Consider the following 14,726-nt stretch of genomic DNA (forward strand, 5'->3'; position numbering starts at 1 on the left):
ATTGATTTGCGAATGTTGAACCAGCCTTGCATCCCAGGGATGAAGCCCACTTGATCATGGTGGATAAGCTTTTTGATGTGCTGCTGAATCCGGTTTGCCAGTATTTTATTGAGGATTTTTGCATCAATGTTCATCAGGGGTATTGGTCTAAAATTCTCTTTTTTTGTTGTGTCTCTGCCAGGCTTTGGTATCAGGATGATGTTGGCCTCATAAAATGAGTTAGGGAGGATTCCCTCTTTTTCTATTGATTGGAATAGTTTCAGAAGGAATGGTACCAGCTCCTCCTTATACCTCTGGTAGAATTCAGCTGTGAATCTATCTGGTCCTGGACCTTTTTTGGTTGGTAGGCTATTAATTATTGCCTCAATTTCAGAGCCTGCTATTGGTCTATTCAGGGATTCAACTTCTTCCTGGTTTAGTCTTGGAAGAGTGTAAGTGTCCAGGAAATTATCCATTTCTTCTAGATTTTCTAGTTGATTTGCGTAGAGGTGTTTATAGTATTCTCTGATGGTAGTTTGTATTTCTGTGGGGTCGGTGGTGATATCCCCTTTATCATTTTTTATTGCATCTGTTTGATTCCTCTCTCTTTTCTTCTTTATTAGTCTTGCTAGCGGTCTGTCAATTTTGTTGATCTTTTCAAAAAACCAACTCCTGGATTCATTGATTTTTTGGAGACTTTTTTGTGTCTCTTTCTCCTTCAGTTCTGCTCTGATCTTAGTTATTCTTGCCTTCTGCTAGCTTTTGAATGTGTTTGCTCTTGCCACTCTAGTTCTTTTAATTGTGATGTTAGAGTGTCAATTTTAGATCTTTCCTGCTTTCTCTTGTGGGCATTTAGTGCTATAAATTTCCCTCTACACACTGCTTTAAATGTGTCCCAGAGATTCTGGTATGTTGTATCTTTGTTCTCATTGGTTTCAAAGAACATCTTTATTTCTGCCTTCATTTCATTATGTACCCAGTAGTCATTCAGGAGCAGGTTGTTCAGTTTCCATGTAGTTGAGCGGTTTTGATTGAGTTTCTTAGTCCTGAGTTCTAGTTTGATTGCACTGTGGTCTGAGAGACAGTTTGTTATAATTTCTGTTCTTGTACATGTGCTGAGGAGTGCTTCACTTCCAATTATGTGGTCAATTTTGGAATAAGTGTGATGTGGTGCTGAGAAGAATGTATATTCTGTTGATTTGGGGTGGAGAGTTCTATAGTTGTCTATTAGGTCTGCTTGGTGCAGAGATGAGTTCAATTCCTGTATATCCTTGTTAACTTTCTGTCTCTTTGATCTGTCTAATGTTGACAGTGGAGTGTTGAAGTCTCCCATTATTATTGTATGGGAGTCTAAGTCTCTTTGTAAGTCTCTAAGGACTTGCTTTATGAATCTGGGTGCTCCTGTATTGGGTGCATTTATATTTAGGATAGTTAGCTCTCCTGTTGAATTGATCCCTTTACCATTATGTAATGGCCTTCTTTGTCTCTTTTGATCTTTGATGGTTTAAGGTCTGTTTTATCAGAGACTAGTATTGCAACCCCAGCTTTTTTTGTTCTCCATTTGCTTGGTAGATCTTCCTCCATCCCTTTATTTTGAGCTTATGTATGTCTCTGCATGCGAGATGGGTCTCCCGAATACAGCAGACTGATGAGTCTTGACTCTTTATCCAGTTTGCCAGTCTGTGTCTTTTAATTGGAGCATTTAGTCCATTTACATTTAAGGTTAATATTGTTATGTGTGAACTTGATCCTGCCATTATGATATTAACTGGTTATTTTGCTCGTTAGTTGATGCAGTTTCTTCCTAGCCTCGGTGGTCTTTACATTTTGGCATATTTTTGCAATGGCTGGTACCGGTTGTTCCTTTCCATGTTTAGGGCTTCCTTCAGGGTCTCTTGTAAGGCAGGCCTGGTGGTGACAAATGAAACTTAGTTTGGCTGGATATGAAATTCTGGGTTTAAAATTCTTTTCTTTAAGAACGTTGAATATTGGCCCCCACTCTCTTCTGGCTTGTAGAGTTTCTGCCGAGAGATCTGCTGTTAGTCTGATGGGCTTCCCTTTGTGGGTAACCCGACCTTTCTCTCTGGCTGCCCTTAAGATTTTTTCCTTCATTTCAACTTTGGTAAATCTGGCAATTATGTGTCTTGGAGTTGCTCTTCTCGAGGAGTATCTTTGTGGCGTTCTCTGTATTTCCTGAATTTGAATGTTGGCCTGCCCTACTAGGTTGGGGAAGTTCTCCTGGATGATATCCTGAAGAGTGTTTTCCAACTTGGTTCCATTTTCCCCCTCACTTTCAGGCACCCCAATCAGACGTAGATTTGGTCTTTTTACATAATCCCATACTTCTTGCAGGCTTTGTTCATTTCTTTTTCTTCTTTTTTCTTTTGGTTTCTCTTCTCGCTTCATTGCATTCATTTGATCCTCAATCGCTGATACTCTTTCTTCTAGTTGATCGAGTCGGTTACTGAAGCATGTGCATTTGTCACGTATTTCTCGTGTCATGGTTTTCATCTCTGTCATTTCGTTTATGACCTTCTCTTCCTTAATTAGTCTAGCTGTCAATTCTTCCACTCTTTTTTCAAGATTTTTAGTTTCTTTCCGCTGGGTACGTAATTCCTCCTTTAGCTCTGAGAAGTTTGATGGTCTGAAGCCTTCTTCTCTCGTCTCGTCAAAGTCATTCTCTGACCAGCTTTGATCTGTTGCTGGCGACGGGCTACACTCCTTTGCAGGGGGAGATGCGCTCTTATTTTTTGAATTTCCAGCTTTTCTGCCCTGCTTTTTCCCCATCTTTGTGGTTTTATCTGTCTCTGGTCTTTGATGATGGTGACGTACTGATGGGGTTTTCATATAGGTATCCTTCCTGTTTGGTAGTTTTTCTTCTGACAGTCAGGACCCTCAGCTGCAGGTCTGTTGGAGATTGCTTGAGGTCCACTCCAGACCCTGTTTGCCTGGGTATCAGCAGCAGAGGTTGCAGAAGATAGAATAATGCTGAACAGCGAGTGTACCTGTCTGATTCTTACTTTGGAAGCTTCCTCTCAGGGGTGTACTTCACCCTGTGAGGTGTGGGGTGTCAGACTGCCCCTAGTGGGGGATATCTCCCAGTTAGGCTACTCAGGGGTCAGGGACCCACTTGAGCAGGCAGTCCGTCCTTTCTCAGATCTCAGCCTCCGTGTTGGGAGATCCACTGCTCTCTTCAAAGCTGTCAGACAGAGTCGTTTGCGTCTGCAGAGGTTCTGCTGCTTTTTTGTTGTAGTTGTTTAGCTGTGACCTGTCCCCAGAGGTGGAGTCTACAGAGACAGGCAGGTTTCCTTGAGCTGCTGTGAGCTCCACCCAGTTCGAGCTTCCCAGCGGCTTTGTTTACCTACTTAAGCCTCAGCAATGGCGGGCGCCCCTCCCCGAGCCTCGCTGCTGCCTTGTGGTTAGATCGCAGACTGCTGTGTTAGCAATGAGGGAGGCTCCGTGGGCGTGGGACCCTCCCGGCCAGGTGTGGGATATATTCTCCTGGTATGCCCGTTTGCTTAAAGCGCAGTATTGGGGTGGGAGTTACCCGATTTTCCAGGTGTTGTGTGTCTCAGTTCCCCTGGCTAGGAAAAGGGATTCCCTTCCCCCTTGCGCTTCCCAGGTGAGGCGATGCCTTGCCCTGCTTCCGCTCTCGCTGGTCGGGCTGCAGCAGCTGACCAGCACCGATTGTCCGGCACTCCCGAGTGAGATGACCCCAGTACCTCAGTTGAAAATGCAGAAATCACCGGTCTTCTGTGTTGCTCGCGCTGGGAGTTAGAGACTGGAGCTGTTCCTATTTGGCCATCTTGCTCCCGTATTCTGTTTATGTTTTAAGATCCCTAAAATCAGGATTTGTTTTACAGTCGATGACATCTTCCAGTTAATTGGCAGCAATTGGTAGTACATGAGATAATGCAGCCTCATACGATCTGGATGGCATGTTACATTTAATGTAATATGATATTTATTTTAGTATTTCATTGAAGGGTTTTCTCAGATACCAGGATAACTGGTTATTTCTGTCTTCAGCAAGATGATTTGTAGAAACTTAGCAGCTAAATACCACATTTAAAGGAGTTTTAGGATTCCCATGTACCAAAAATAGTTTTGGTTTTGGGACTTTAGGATTTAATTAATGAGAAAAATTAATTCCCATCTGTAGATATTCTTCCAGGTATCAGGGAGTGGCTTTCCCTCTATGCACTTGACCTCCAGAATGACACGCATCTGTTGAACAATGCTAACAAAATCAAAAGCAGCAGATTAACCTTGAAAATGTCCTGATACGGGATGACAGGCAACATTTTTATACTTTCCTGTTCTGCTAAATTTTCTTCAATGAATAGGTGTTACAGAGCCATCCTTGGGTCAAGAAAGTAATAAAGGTAGCCTTCCTCATATGAGACTTGTTATCAAATTGTATACTTTAAATATGTGCAGTTTGTGTTATGTCACATACTTTTTGAAAACGAAAGTCATTGTTGAAAAAATAATTACTGTAATGGAAGTATGACACAGTGTAGCAAAAACATTAGAGTCAAGAAGATATCAAAGCACAGGGTAACCCTTGAGTTTACCTGTTCAGAGCCTCGAAGGAAGAATGAAGTTTGCCAGGCAGAAAAAAGAAAGCAGCAGGATGAGTATTTGAGGGGGGAGGGGATCAGAACAGGATACACGGCTGGAAGTATTGGGAGTGGCAGTCACCACATCACTTTCAGCCCTGGGTTCTAATGATTTGTACACGTCACCTCCACTCCTAACTTGCTGGACTCACTTCTGTAACCCTTAAAAAGCTTAGTAGAGAATCTTGCAGGCCTAGTAGAGTGCTCCCAGAGGAGGACAATACCAGTGCACAGATGGGGCTGGACCTGCCCAGGCACCTTCCTACAGAAGACATTTGCAAGGGAAGAATAGGCCGGTGAGACAGAAGCTACACATATATGGGTCTCTGGATGGGGTGGCAGGAGACACAAAAATGGAAAGAACTTCAGTGTGTGGTCCCTTTGGAGAAAGGAGCTTTGCTCTCCCTCTGTTCTGGACCCAGCCTTGCTCTGGCTCCATGAAGAATGAAGGATCTGCATAGCCTGTGGGGCCCCTGGGGTTTTGTAGCTGGCTGGGAAGAACAGTCCTCCTTCAAAAGCGGCAGGCCCAGGACCCGAGGTTTGCCAGCAGACACCTTATCAGGGTGTCGGATAAGAGGACCTAAAAGGTGGGAGTGCCCTGGTCAGGTAGCTGACCCCTCCACAAGCAGGCTGGCCAAATGCCAGGAAGAATGATAATATGACATTTGTACCCACAGAATGGCACCGTTTAGAACACTGAGGTTATAGCCATTACTTTTGCGTTCACAGTTGTTGTTTCAATGTACCACCAAGAAAACACCAGCTGGCAACATGACAATATGTATTAGGGACAAAGTCTTTGATTTTATTCTTGCCTCTCCTACAGAAGACTTCCACAGAGGTTTTTTTTATAGCAATTGCTTCCACCATTTTGAAGTCTGTCTTCACTCCCTATCACACAAAACAGAAATAATAATGGTTATTAATTACACAGGTGTTTTAGTTAAAATTTAAAGTTTACTATCTATGAGATACATGATCTTATGGTTTGTAATCCTAATTCAGGTCATCTATAAGCTCATCTCTGGTTCTCTGCTGAAGAGTCAGTGATCAACAATCATGCTGTGGGTTTTAGGACACACCAAGAAATTAAAAATTTTAGCTGGGCATGGTGGCGCGTGCCTATAGTACCAGCTACGAAGGCAGGAGGATCGCTTGAGCCTAGGAGTTTGAGGCTGCAGTGAGCCATGATCGTGCCACTTCCCTCCAAACTGGGTAACAGAATGAGGCCCTGTCTCTAAAAAATAAATAAAATATGCCGGGCGCAGTGACTCATGCCTCTAATCCCAGCACTTTGGGAGGCTGAGGCAGGTGGATCGCCTGAGGCCAAGAGTTCGAGACCAGCCTGGCCAACATGGCAAAACCCCATCTCTACTAAAAATATAAAAAATTAGTAGGGCCTGGTGGCGGGCACCTGTAATCCCAGCTACGCGGGATGCTGAGGCAAGAGAATTGCTTGAAACTGGGAGGCGGAGGCTGCAGTGAACTGAGATCACGCCATTGCACTCCAGCTTGGGCAACAAGAGCAAAACTCCATCTTGAAATAAATAAATCGATAAATAAATAAAATAATTCTATTTTGTATTAACGGTCCTAGAAAAAATTTCTGTTCTTTTTTTTTCTTTTTTTTTTTTAAATGAGCTTAATGCTGGAAACTATGTCAATTACCATTCTTGTCCATTTGATGGTGTGTGAGTAATTCCCCTCCCTAGTACAGATGCCTCCAAATGGCCCAGATCTGCAGACAGCACAGAGGAGTTAACTAAATGGGACTCACAGTATTTTTCACATGCCAAAGCTAAAACTAACTCATGTCCAGATATAAACTCTTAAATTCCCTTGAAGAGAAGGAAAACATACCAATCTACGTGGAGGATTTAATTGTGGATGTCTTCTTAGTGACAGCATCTATCCAAAATAGGCCAAAATCAGCCTTACAGATGATATTTCAGTCCATTTCAGGAACGACATTTCATCTTCATATAATAATTTCCAAAAACTGAATCTCAGGGTGAGAGTTGAGCTTGTTCTTTTTCTTCAGATGAATAGCTCTTTATTATCATAATTGAAGGAGGTTTATTGGGCATCTGCATATGACTCAGGCTGTTTAATAGAGTGGAAATCCCTTCGCGTCTCCATTTTCCTACCCAACCTCTGCCCACCAGGCTGGCTCATTTTATACTGTTTCAGTAGAATTTCTTTTTAAAGCAGACATTAGTACTTGGATTTGAGTATAACGCAAGTCACATCAAATGACACCCCTTACCCCATAACAACCTATATTCATGGAACAACATTCTGGTAAAATACGTTAAACCATGTAATAGAAGTTCATTCAATTTCAGTGGATTTTTGTTCCATGTGCTGGAATTTTAAAGGAGTTTTTTGGATTTTATGTCCTGCTACTTTTTTTTTTTTTTTCCTTCCTCTTCACTCATTCTTTTATAAGTCTTTCATATTTAAATTTTTTTTTATTTTAATAGCTTTTGAGGTACAAGTGGTTTTTGGTTACATGGGTAAATTGTATAGCAGTGAAGTCTTGAGAGTTTAGTGTACCCATCACCCAAGTAGTGTACGTTGTGCCCAGTATGTAGTTTTTTTATCCCATGTCCCACTCCTTTCCTCCCACTTCTGAGCCTCCATAGTTCATCATATCACATTGTGTGCCTTTGCATACCCATAGCTTAACTCCCACTTATAAGAACATATGGTATGTGGTTTATTTTCTATTAAATAAGAATTTTGCAAAGAAAGAGGATATAAATCCTCAAAACAGATTTTAACATTTTGTTTTAATGCAAGTAAAATCAAATTCAATCTGTATTTACCTGAGCAATAACTAAACTTAAAATACTGTGTAGTACTGGCTTTATTCCACTGCAGATAACTAGATACCGTACTAATCTTTTTATCCACCATTGTGAGATTGACAGCAGTTGATGTTTAATAGAGTGTTACTGTGGGATGATTGCCAAACCCATCTACAGGAAATGGGTAGAAGGAAGGGTTCATTCAAAGAAAAGTTAGATTGAAAGTCAGTATGATAATAGGTCAGTGGCATGAGTATAAGAACCCAAACCGTAAGTATCGGGAAGGAAAACGTAGGTTTAAATCTTCGTGGCCTTGGATTTGGCAATGGATTCTCAGCTATGACACCAAAAGCATGAGCAACACAGGAAAAATTAGGTAAATTAAACTTGATTAAAAATTTTTAGAATTTTAAATTTAGAAAATTTAGAACTTTTGTGCATCAAAGAACATTATTGATAAAATGAAAAGACTATTGACAGGATGGGAGAAAATACTGCAAATCATAAATCTGGTAACAGTCTAGTATCCAAACTATATCGAGAACTCATTCAACTCAACAACAGAAAGACAACCCAATTAAAAAATGGCAAAGGACTTGAATAGATATTTCTCCAAAGATGTGCAAATGACCGACAAACACATGAAAAGATGCTCAGCATCATTAGTTATTAGGGAAATACAAATCAAAACTATGGTGAGATATCACTTCATACACACAAGGATAGCTATAATTTTTTAATGGAAAATAACGAGCATTGGCAAGGATGTAGATACATTGGAACCCTCAAACATTGTTGGATTGCAAAATGGTTTCACTGCTGTGGAAAATCGCTTGGCAGTTTCTTAAAAAGTTTAACATAGAGTTATTATATAACCCAGAAATTCTGCTCCTAAGTATATACACAAAAGGATTGAAAACATGGACTCGAACTAGTGTACATACCTGCGTATTCATGGCAGTACTATTTACAATATCCAAAAGGTAGAAACAGCCCAAATACCCATTAACAGATGAATGGATAAACACATTGTTGTATATCCATGCAATGCAATATTATTCAGCCATAAAAAGGAATGAAGTACTGGTATGTGCTACAGGGTGGATGAACCTCAGAAATGTTATGTTAAGTAAAAGAAGCCAGTCACAAAGGCCACATATTGCATGATTCCATTTATATGAAATATCCGGAATAGATAAATCCAAGAGACAGATGGAAATTGGTGGTTGTGAGGGGCTGGGGCATGGGGGGTTGAGGGGCAGGGGCCTGGGGAGACCCTGCTTCGTGGGTGACGGATTTTACTTCAGTGATGGAAATATTTTGTAACTAGATAGAGGTAATGGTTGCACAACCTTATGAATGTACTAAATGCCACTGAATTGTTCACTTTAAAATGGTTAATTTTATGTTACATGAACTTCACCTCAATAAACAAAGTCATTAATACAAAAGAAAAATGATTGTGAAGTGTATTCCCAGAACTGCTTAACATGTACATGTCCACCTTCGTGTCCATGTTTCTCGCTGAAGCAGCTGATAGAGATTGAGAGCGATGAATCAGTTCTGAATGACCAGTTTTAAACATGATCTCATGGTTAACTTGGGTTTTGAAAGTCACAATAAAAAAAATTAATTGATGTTTCTTGTTCTTTCAGGACTCGCAGCTTGTATCCTCTGGACACAATAATCCAAGTAAGAAAGACTTCACTCTGGAGTTTCATATGGGGAGCAGGGGGCAGGGGCAGAGGGGCAGAGGAGGCGGGAAGATGAGCATGCAGTGGATGGTAGGTTTCAAAGAAATGCACTAAAAAACTGGGGAAAGGGGCCATTTGTTCAAGTGCTACCCGAATGAAAGATAAGATTTATCATTAAAGGTCACTCAAGGCCGGGCGCGGTGGCTCAAGCCTGTAATCCCAGCACTTTGGGAGGCCGAGACGGGCGGATCATGAGGTCAGGAGATCGAGACCATCCTGGCTAACACGGTGAAACCCCGTCTCTACTAAAAATACAAAAAACTAGCCGGGCGAGGTGGCGGGCGCCTGTAGTCCCAGCTACTCCGGAGGCTGAGGCAGGAGAATGGCGTAAAACCCAGGAGGCGGAGCTTGCAGTGAGCTGAGATCCGGCCACTGCACTCCAGCCCAGGAGACACAGCAAGACTCCGTTTCAAAAAAAAGGTCACTCAAGACGACCTTGAGTGCACATATTCAAGGAGAGGAGGGCCAAAACAGAAAACAGTGAATTTCAAAGCCATCCCAAGAGAAGGGAATATCGTGCTTTATTATGGCTGTTCCTAGTATATGTGGAGGGAGAAAAAAAACTTAAAAGGCACATAATTAGTTGTCTGAATTAAAGGAAAATGAGTGGGCAAAGAAAACCAATCAGTAGACCTTCAGATAAACGACCTTAGAACCCATGAAGAAAAGTCACAACCAGCTGGGTATGTGTACTGTGTCCTCTTCCAGAAATAGACAGACTCAACTATCTAAGAAGCAGTTTCCTTATTGAATTGGTGGCTAATAAAACACATGGGCTTTTTGGTCAAAGAGAGGATGTTATCATTCCATGAAGTCGTGTTTTAATTCTCTTCTTTGGCACTACTAATTGGTATTAACGTTGTTTTGAGCATTAAAAATGCATAAGTGACCCAGTGTCCTAAAAGCACACTCACAAAGACTGGGCTTTGTTAGTTGCACGACCAGCCAGCAAGCTGAGAGCACCCCTTCCCAATTACAAAGCTGCGTTTGAAGACTGAACATCCTCTGAGCTGTAGATCTCTGTGGAACTGAGGCTCAACCACTGAGCATCTGTGAGACAAATGGGCTGGTGAAAAAAGATGTTCTGGCAAATGCACTGGGAAGCAGCAGAATTTTCATGCACAGCTAGAGAAAGGCCGGTGGAGGGGGTGATGGCACAGTGGTGTGGAGGCAATATCTCTTAATTATCCAACCCACTGTTGGGATTTGCTGTGGGCACAGGCATCAGCGATGAGGCAAAATGCCAAAAGACATGAAATCTGAAGAAAATGATGAATTTAGTTCTAAGAAAAGAGATGAGAAGAAATCCTGGTTAAGTCTACATGGTGGTATACAGGCGTCTGCATCGGACACCACAGACTAGAATGTCTTGAAGAGTTGTCCTTGCTTTCCTCACTGTGTCTGACCATTGAATTGAAATGTTCAGGGTAAATGGAGGATCCCATAGATGAATACATGTACCTTCTGCCAGCTTGGCACTTTTGACAGACAGAACAGCGAAAGAAATTCTTGTTGAGTGTCTGTTCTGTGCTAGCGTCCTGAATTACGGTATTTCACTTAATCTTCATGATAGCTGCATGAGCAAGGCATTAGGATCTCAATTTTACACATGAAGAAAATGAGATTCTGAGGCTAAAAACCAGTCATTTCTTAGATACCGCGCTAAAAAAATGACAGCTAGAATTTGAATTCAGAGCTCTCTGCCCCAAAGACACAAACTTTTCATCCCACTATGTTGATTCCCAGAAAGCTGCTGCCATCACTTCACCGTGAGATTGAATTCTTGTCCAAGGACTATCTGCTGTGATTTCTGTGTGCATCTGGCATATTTTTATGGCATGCGTAATAGTCACTGCAATTTTGATTATATAAAAATGGACCCTTCTTCTGTGGGACATGATGTGGTACTATCCCTGTGTGATATAAAACCCTCTGGCATTTCATTGTCCAGGAAAAGTTTTTGATTAGTTTTTCTTTTCTAGGAATAAGGGGATTTTTTTTTTTTTTTCATTTCATTTTCTGAAGACAAGGTCTTGCTCTGTTGCCAGGCTAGAGTACAGTGGCACAACTATAGCCCACTATAACCTTGAATTCCTGGGCTCAAGCAATCCTCCCACCTCAGCTTCCTAAGTAGCCAGGACTACAGGCACATACCACTTTTTAAAATTTTTCTTAGAGACAGCTTTTCACTATGTTTCACACACTGGTCTTGAACTCCTGGCCTCAAGTCGTCCTCTTGCCTTGGCCTCCCACAGTGCTGAGATTATAGGTGTGAGCTACCACACCTGGCCTTTTTTCATTTTTAAATAAGTCTTTCTCCAAAACCCCAGCACATGTATACAAAAACAATATTCCTATTAAAAGTCTGAGAATTCTCTGCAATTGACAGCACATTTGAAACTTTAGGAGAACTGACCCCATCACCATTTCCCATGCTGTTTTTGTATTTGGTTTGGAATCATGATTCCAGTGAACGTGTAGGAAATAGAGAAATACTGAACTTCAGAGAAACCAAAAACAAAATATCTGTGTGGATTGGTTACTCGCTCATTATGTTAGGCCAGTGCTTTTATTCTCTTTGAAGTGAGAAAGACTGTATTATAGAAACTAAAGGAAAGATTGTATTAACAGAATATGACTTTGAATACAAATCTTTTAAAAGGTAGATCGTTCATTGAATTACTGATCAACTGAACTTGATATTATAAAATGGAAGCTTGTTAAGCCTTGAGATACTTGAATATTAACATGGATGATTTATGTCTACATTTTTAAAAATTATGAGAACGTCCTGTTCAGTTGAGACTGCACCTGAGCAATTCTTCCCCTCCCTTCAGAATCCCCACCTGATAGCCGTGAAGCTGTAGTAATGGAAATAAATCCAAAATAGCACCGAAACCAGGAAGAAGGGCCATCAGCAAACCAGAAATTTAGTTGTGTTTCTGGAAAGACAAAAGTAATAAGACCTACTGAAAAATACTCCTGAACAGGGAAGGTTGTGACACAGCAAAGGAAGAATCAAACAGGAACAAGCTTTAGTGGTGGTGGGAACAGGCCCCGGGAGCCCCAGGAAAGACCACATCTCCAGTGGCCCCCAAGAGAGAACAAGTGCGAATTGTTTGCAGTGATAGGAACACCTGGCCATCCTTCAGCCATTACCCCTCCAGCCCTATCCTCACGGATTCCCACACAGAGCTTTCAGGGTGATTTTTTTCTCAAAAACCCCCCAAAACAAAAAATACAGTAATAGTTGCTAAAAAAAAAAAAAAAAAAAAATTTAAAAATGAACAGCTCACTCCTCATTGGGAACTAATAGCAAAAAGAGAAACAGAATAGATTCTAAGAGTACCAGACCTTTAAAAATAGATGACATCAAGTAACGGCAGAAGAGTCAACTATTTCTCGAGGGAAATAAACAAAAATTCTACACACCTAAAGTACAGTGCTTTATATTTTTCTTAGAGGAGTGGGTGGAGGAAGGGCTTGGTCCTGCAGCTTGCCTGGAGGCTTCTCTTCTCTTGAGCCCTGATTGAATCCTTCACGTCAACGTACCCTGCCCACTTACAAAGAGCCATAAATCAGCTCTTCCCTACAAGAGATAGGTGTGTTAGAAAAATCGATCGGTATACTGATACAGGAAAGCCACACCAACTACCTTGGTTAACCAATTTTTTATTTAAAAATAGGAATATATAACCAGTGAGCACCAAAAAGAAAGACTAGTCCCAAAGGAAATCTAGGAAGTCTAATTCAAGGAAAAGGAGAAAAAAGTTTCAAGTATAATTACAGTCCTTAGAAAGATTTGAAATTATTTGTGTTAAATAAAAAGAGAACAGATTGGTATGAAAGAGAGGTAATTACAGAACAAATGAACACTTGAGAATTAAAAATATGGACAAAATAAAATCAATAGGAGGGATGGTAATAGCTGAAGTCTGAAACCTTGAATATAAAGTTGAAAACTTTTTTTTTTTTTTTTTTTTGAGTATAAAGCGAAACACAAATGGAAACTGTGAAAGGGATTGAAGATACACAGCCAGTCAAGGTGGCATGGTCAAAATGCCACCTTGACTGGTGGTATTAGTAATACCAGAAAAAAGGAAATGGAGAGGAATGAATAACAACAGAACTAGAGCACTAAGGGAAATGAGCGACTTACAATCAGAAAAGAAATGATTACTACAAAAGGTAACAAGATTGTGAGCAAGAGAGCCAGAACAAACAGGACAGTGGAGGATCGGACTCCTAATTCAGAAACTGGGGTTATCAAGCCCCGAATATAAAATTAGAGCCCTTGCGTTAATTTTTGTAAATGAAAGAGAGAATTAGAAATGTGGCAAAGAGCAAGAAAACTTGGAGGAGTGTTCAACAGAACTTCTAGGAATAAGAGAACATAATAGAAATTAGAATTTCCATGGGCAGGCATAACAGCACATTAGACATAGCTGAGAAAGAATTAACGAACTGGAAAGTTGAATTTAAGAAAGTATCTAGAATGCAGCCTAGAGAGAAATGGAAAACAGAAAATGAGTTAAGAGACATGGGGATAAAGTGGGGAAGCCTAACATACATCTAACTAGAATTTCAGAAAGGGAAAGGGAAGCGAGACAGTACTGAAGAAGATGATTGATGGCTGAGAATTTTCTAGACTTGAAAGACATTAATCCACAGAGTCAAGGAACCTAGTGAGTACCAAGGATAAATGGGAAAAAAAAAAAAAAGTCCACACTACACACATTGTAGCTAAACTGCACATAAAAATTAAAATACCCTTTAATATCTTCAAAAACTCAGCCAGCTTACAGCTGACTTCACAACAACATCAATGGGAGCCCGCAAGCAGAGAAGCTGAAGCATCACTGAGTTGAGAAAAAATAACTGTCAGCTTAGGATTGTGTATCTTCCAAAAAAAAATGTAATGAATCAAGACATTTTCAGACAAAAGCTGGGAAAGTTTACCACCAGTAAATCCTTACAAAAGAAATTTTAAAAGACATACTTTGTTCAGAAGGAATGTGAGGTGCGAGAAGGATTAAATGCAGTGAAAGTAAATATGGGGAAAATTTAAACAATGTTGTAATGTATTAAGTAATCAAAATAAATACAATTGGAATCCACAAAACAATAGCATAACATAAGATGAGGAGAATTTGGAATTAAAATCTTCTAAGTTCCTGTAATTATTTCAGAGAAGGATAAAAATTTTAACTTTGGGCTTTGATAAATTAAGTAAATATTTGCAATTTTTAGGGTACCAACTAAACTATAGTAAAAGGTATTTAACCTACAAACCAAATGTGGAGAACATCTTACAAACCAAGTTTAAAATAGAATATGAATATTATTAGCTAATCCAAAGGAATTAAAGAAGAGAAAATGAAACAGAGTATATGGGAAAATATAGTAGCATAAATTAAATCAGTAATTTAAAGGCCGGGCGTGGTGGCTCACGCCTGTAATCCCAGCAGTTTGGGAGGCTGAGGTGGGCAGATCACTTGAGGTCAGGAGTTCGAGACAAGCCTGGCCAACATGGTGAAACCCCATCTCTACTAAAAATACAA

The 14,726-nt window shown here is 40.5% G+C and overlaps 1 protein-coding gene across 3 annotated transcripts in view; it reads left to right on the plus strand.

Moving 5' to 3' along the window:
- AFF3 (AF4/FMR2 family member 3) overlaps positions 1 to 14,726 on the plus strand; it is a 630,275-nt gene that overhangs the window by 408,646 nt on the left and 206,903 nt on the right. For all 3 annotated transcript variants that reach the window (XM_023211385.2, XM_023211386.2, XM_023211387.2), the window contains one exon: positions 9,067 to 9,103. In XM_023211385.2, coding sequence (XP_023067153.1) covers positions 9,067 to 9,103 — 37 coding nt within the window. The remainder of the gene's footprint in view (positions 1 to 9,066; positions 9,104 to 14,726) is intronic.

The sequence above is a fragment of the Piliocolobus tephrosceles genome, chromosome 15 (assembly GCF_002776525.5).
Source record: "Piliocolobus tephrosceles isolate RC106 chromosome 15, ASM277652v3, whole genome shotgun sequence".
Taxonomy (NCBI): Eukaryota; Metazoa; Chordata; class Mammalia; order Primates; family Cercopithecidae; genus Piliocolobus; species Piliocolobus tephrosceles.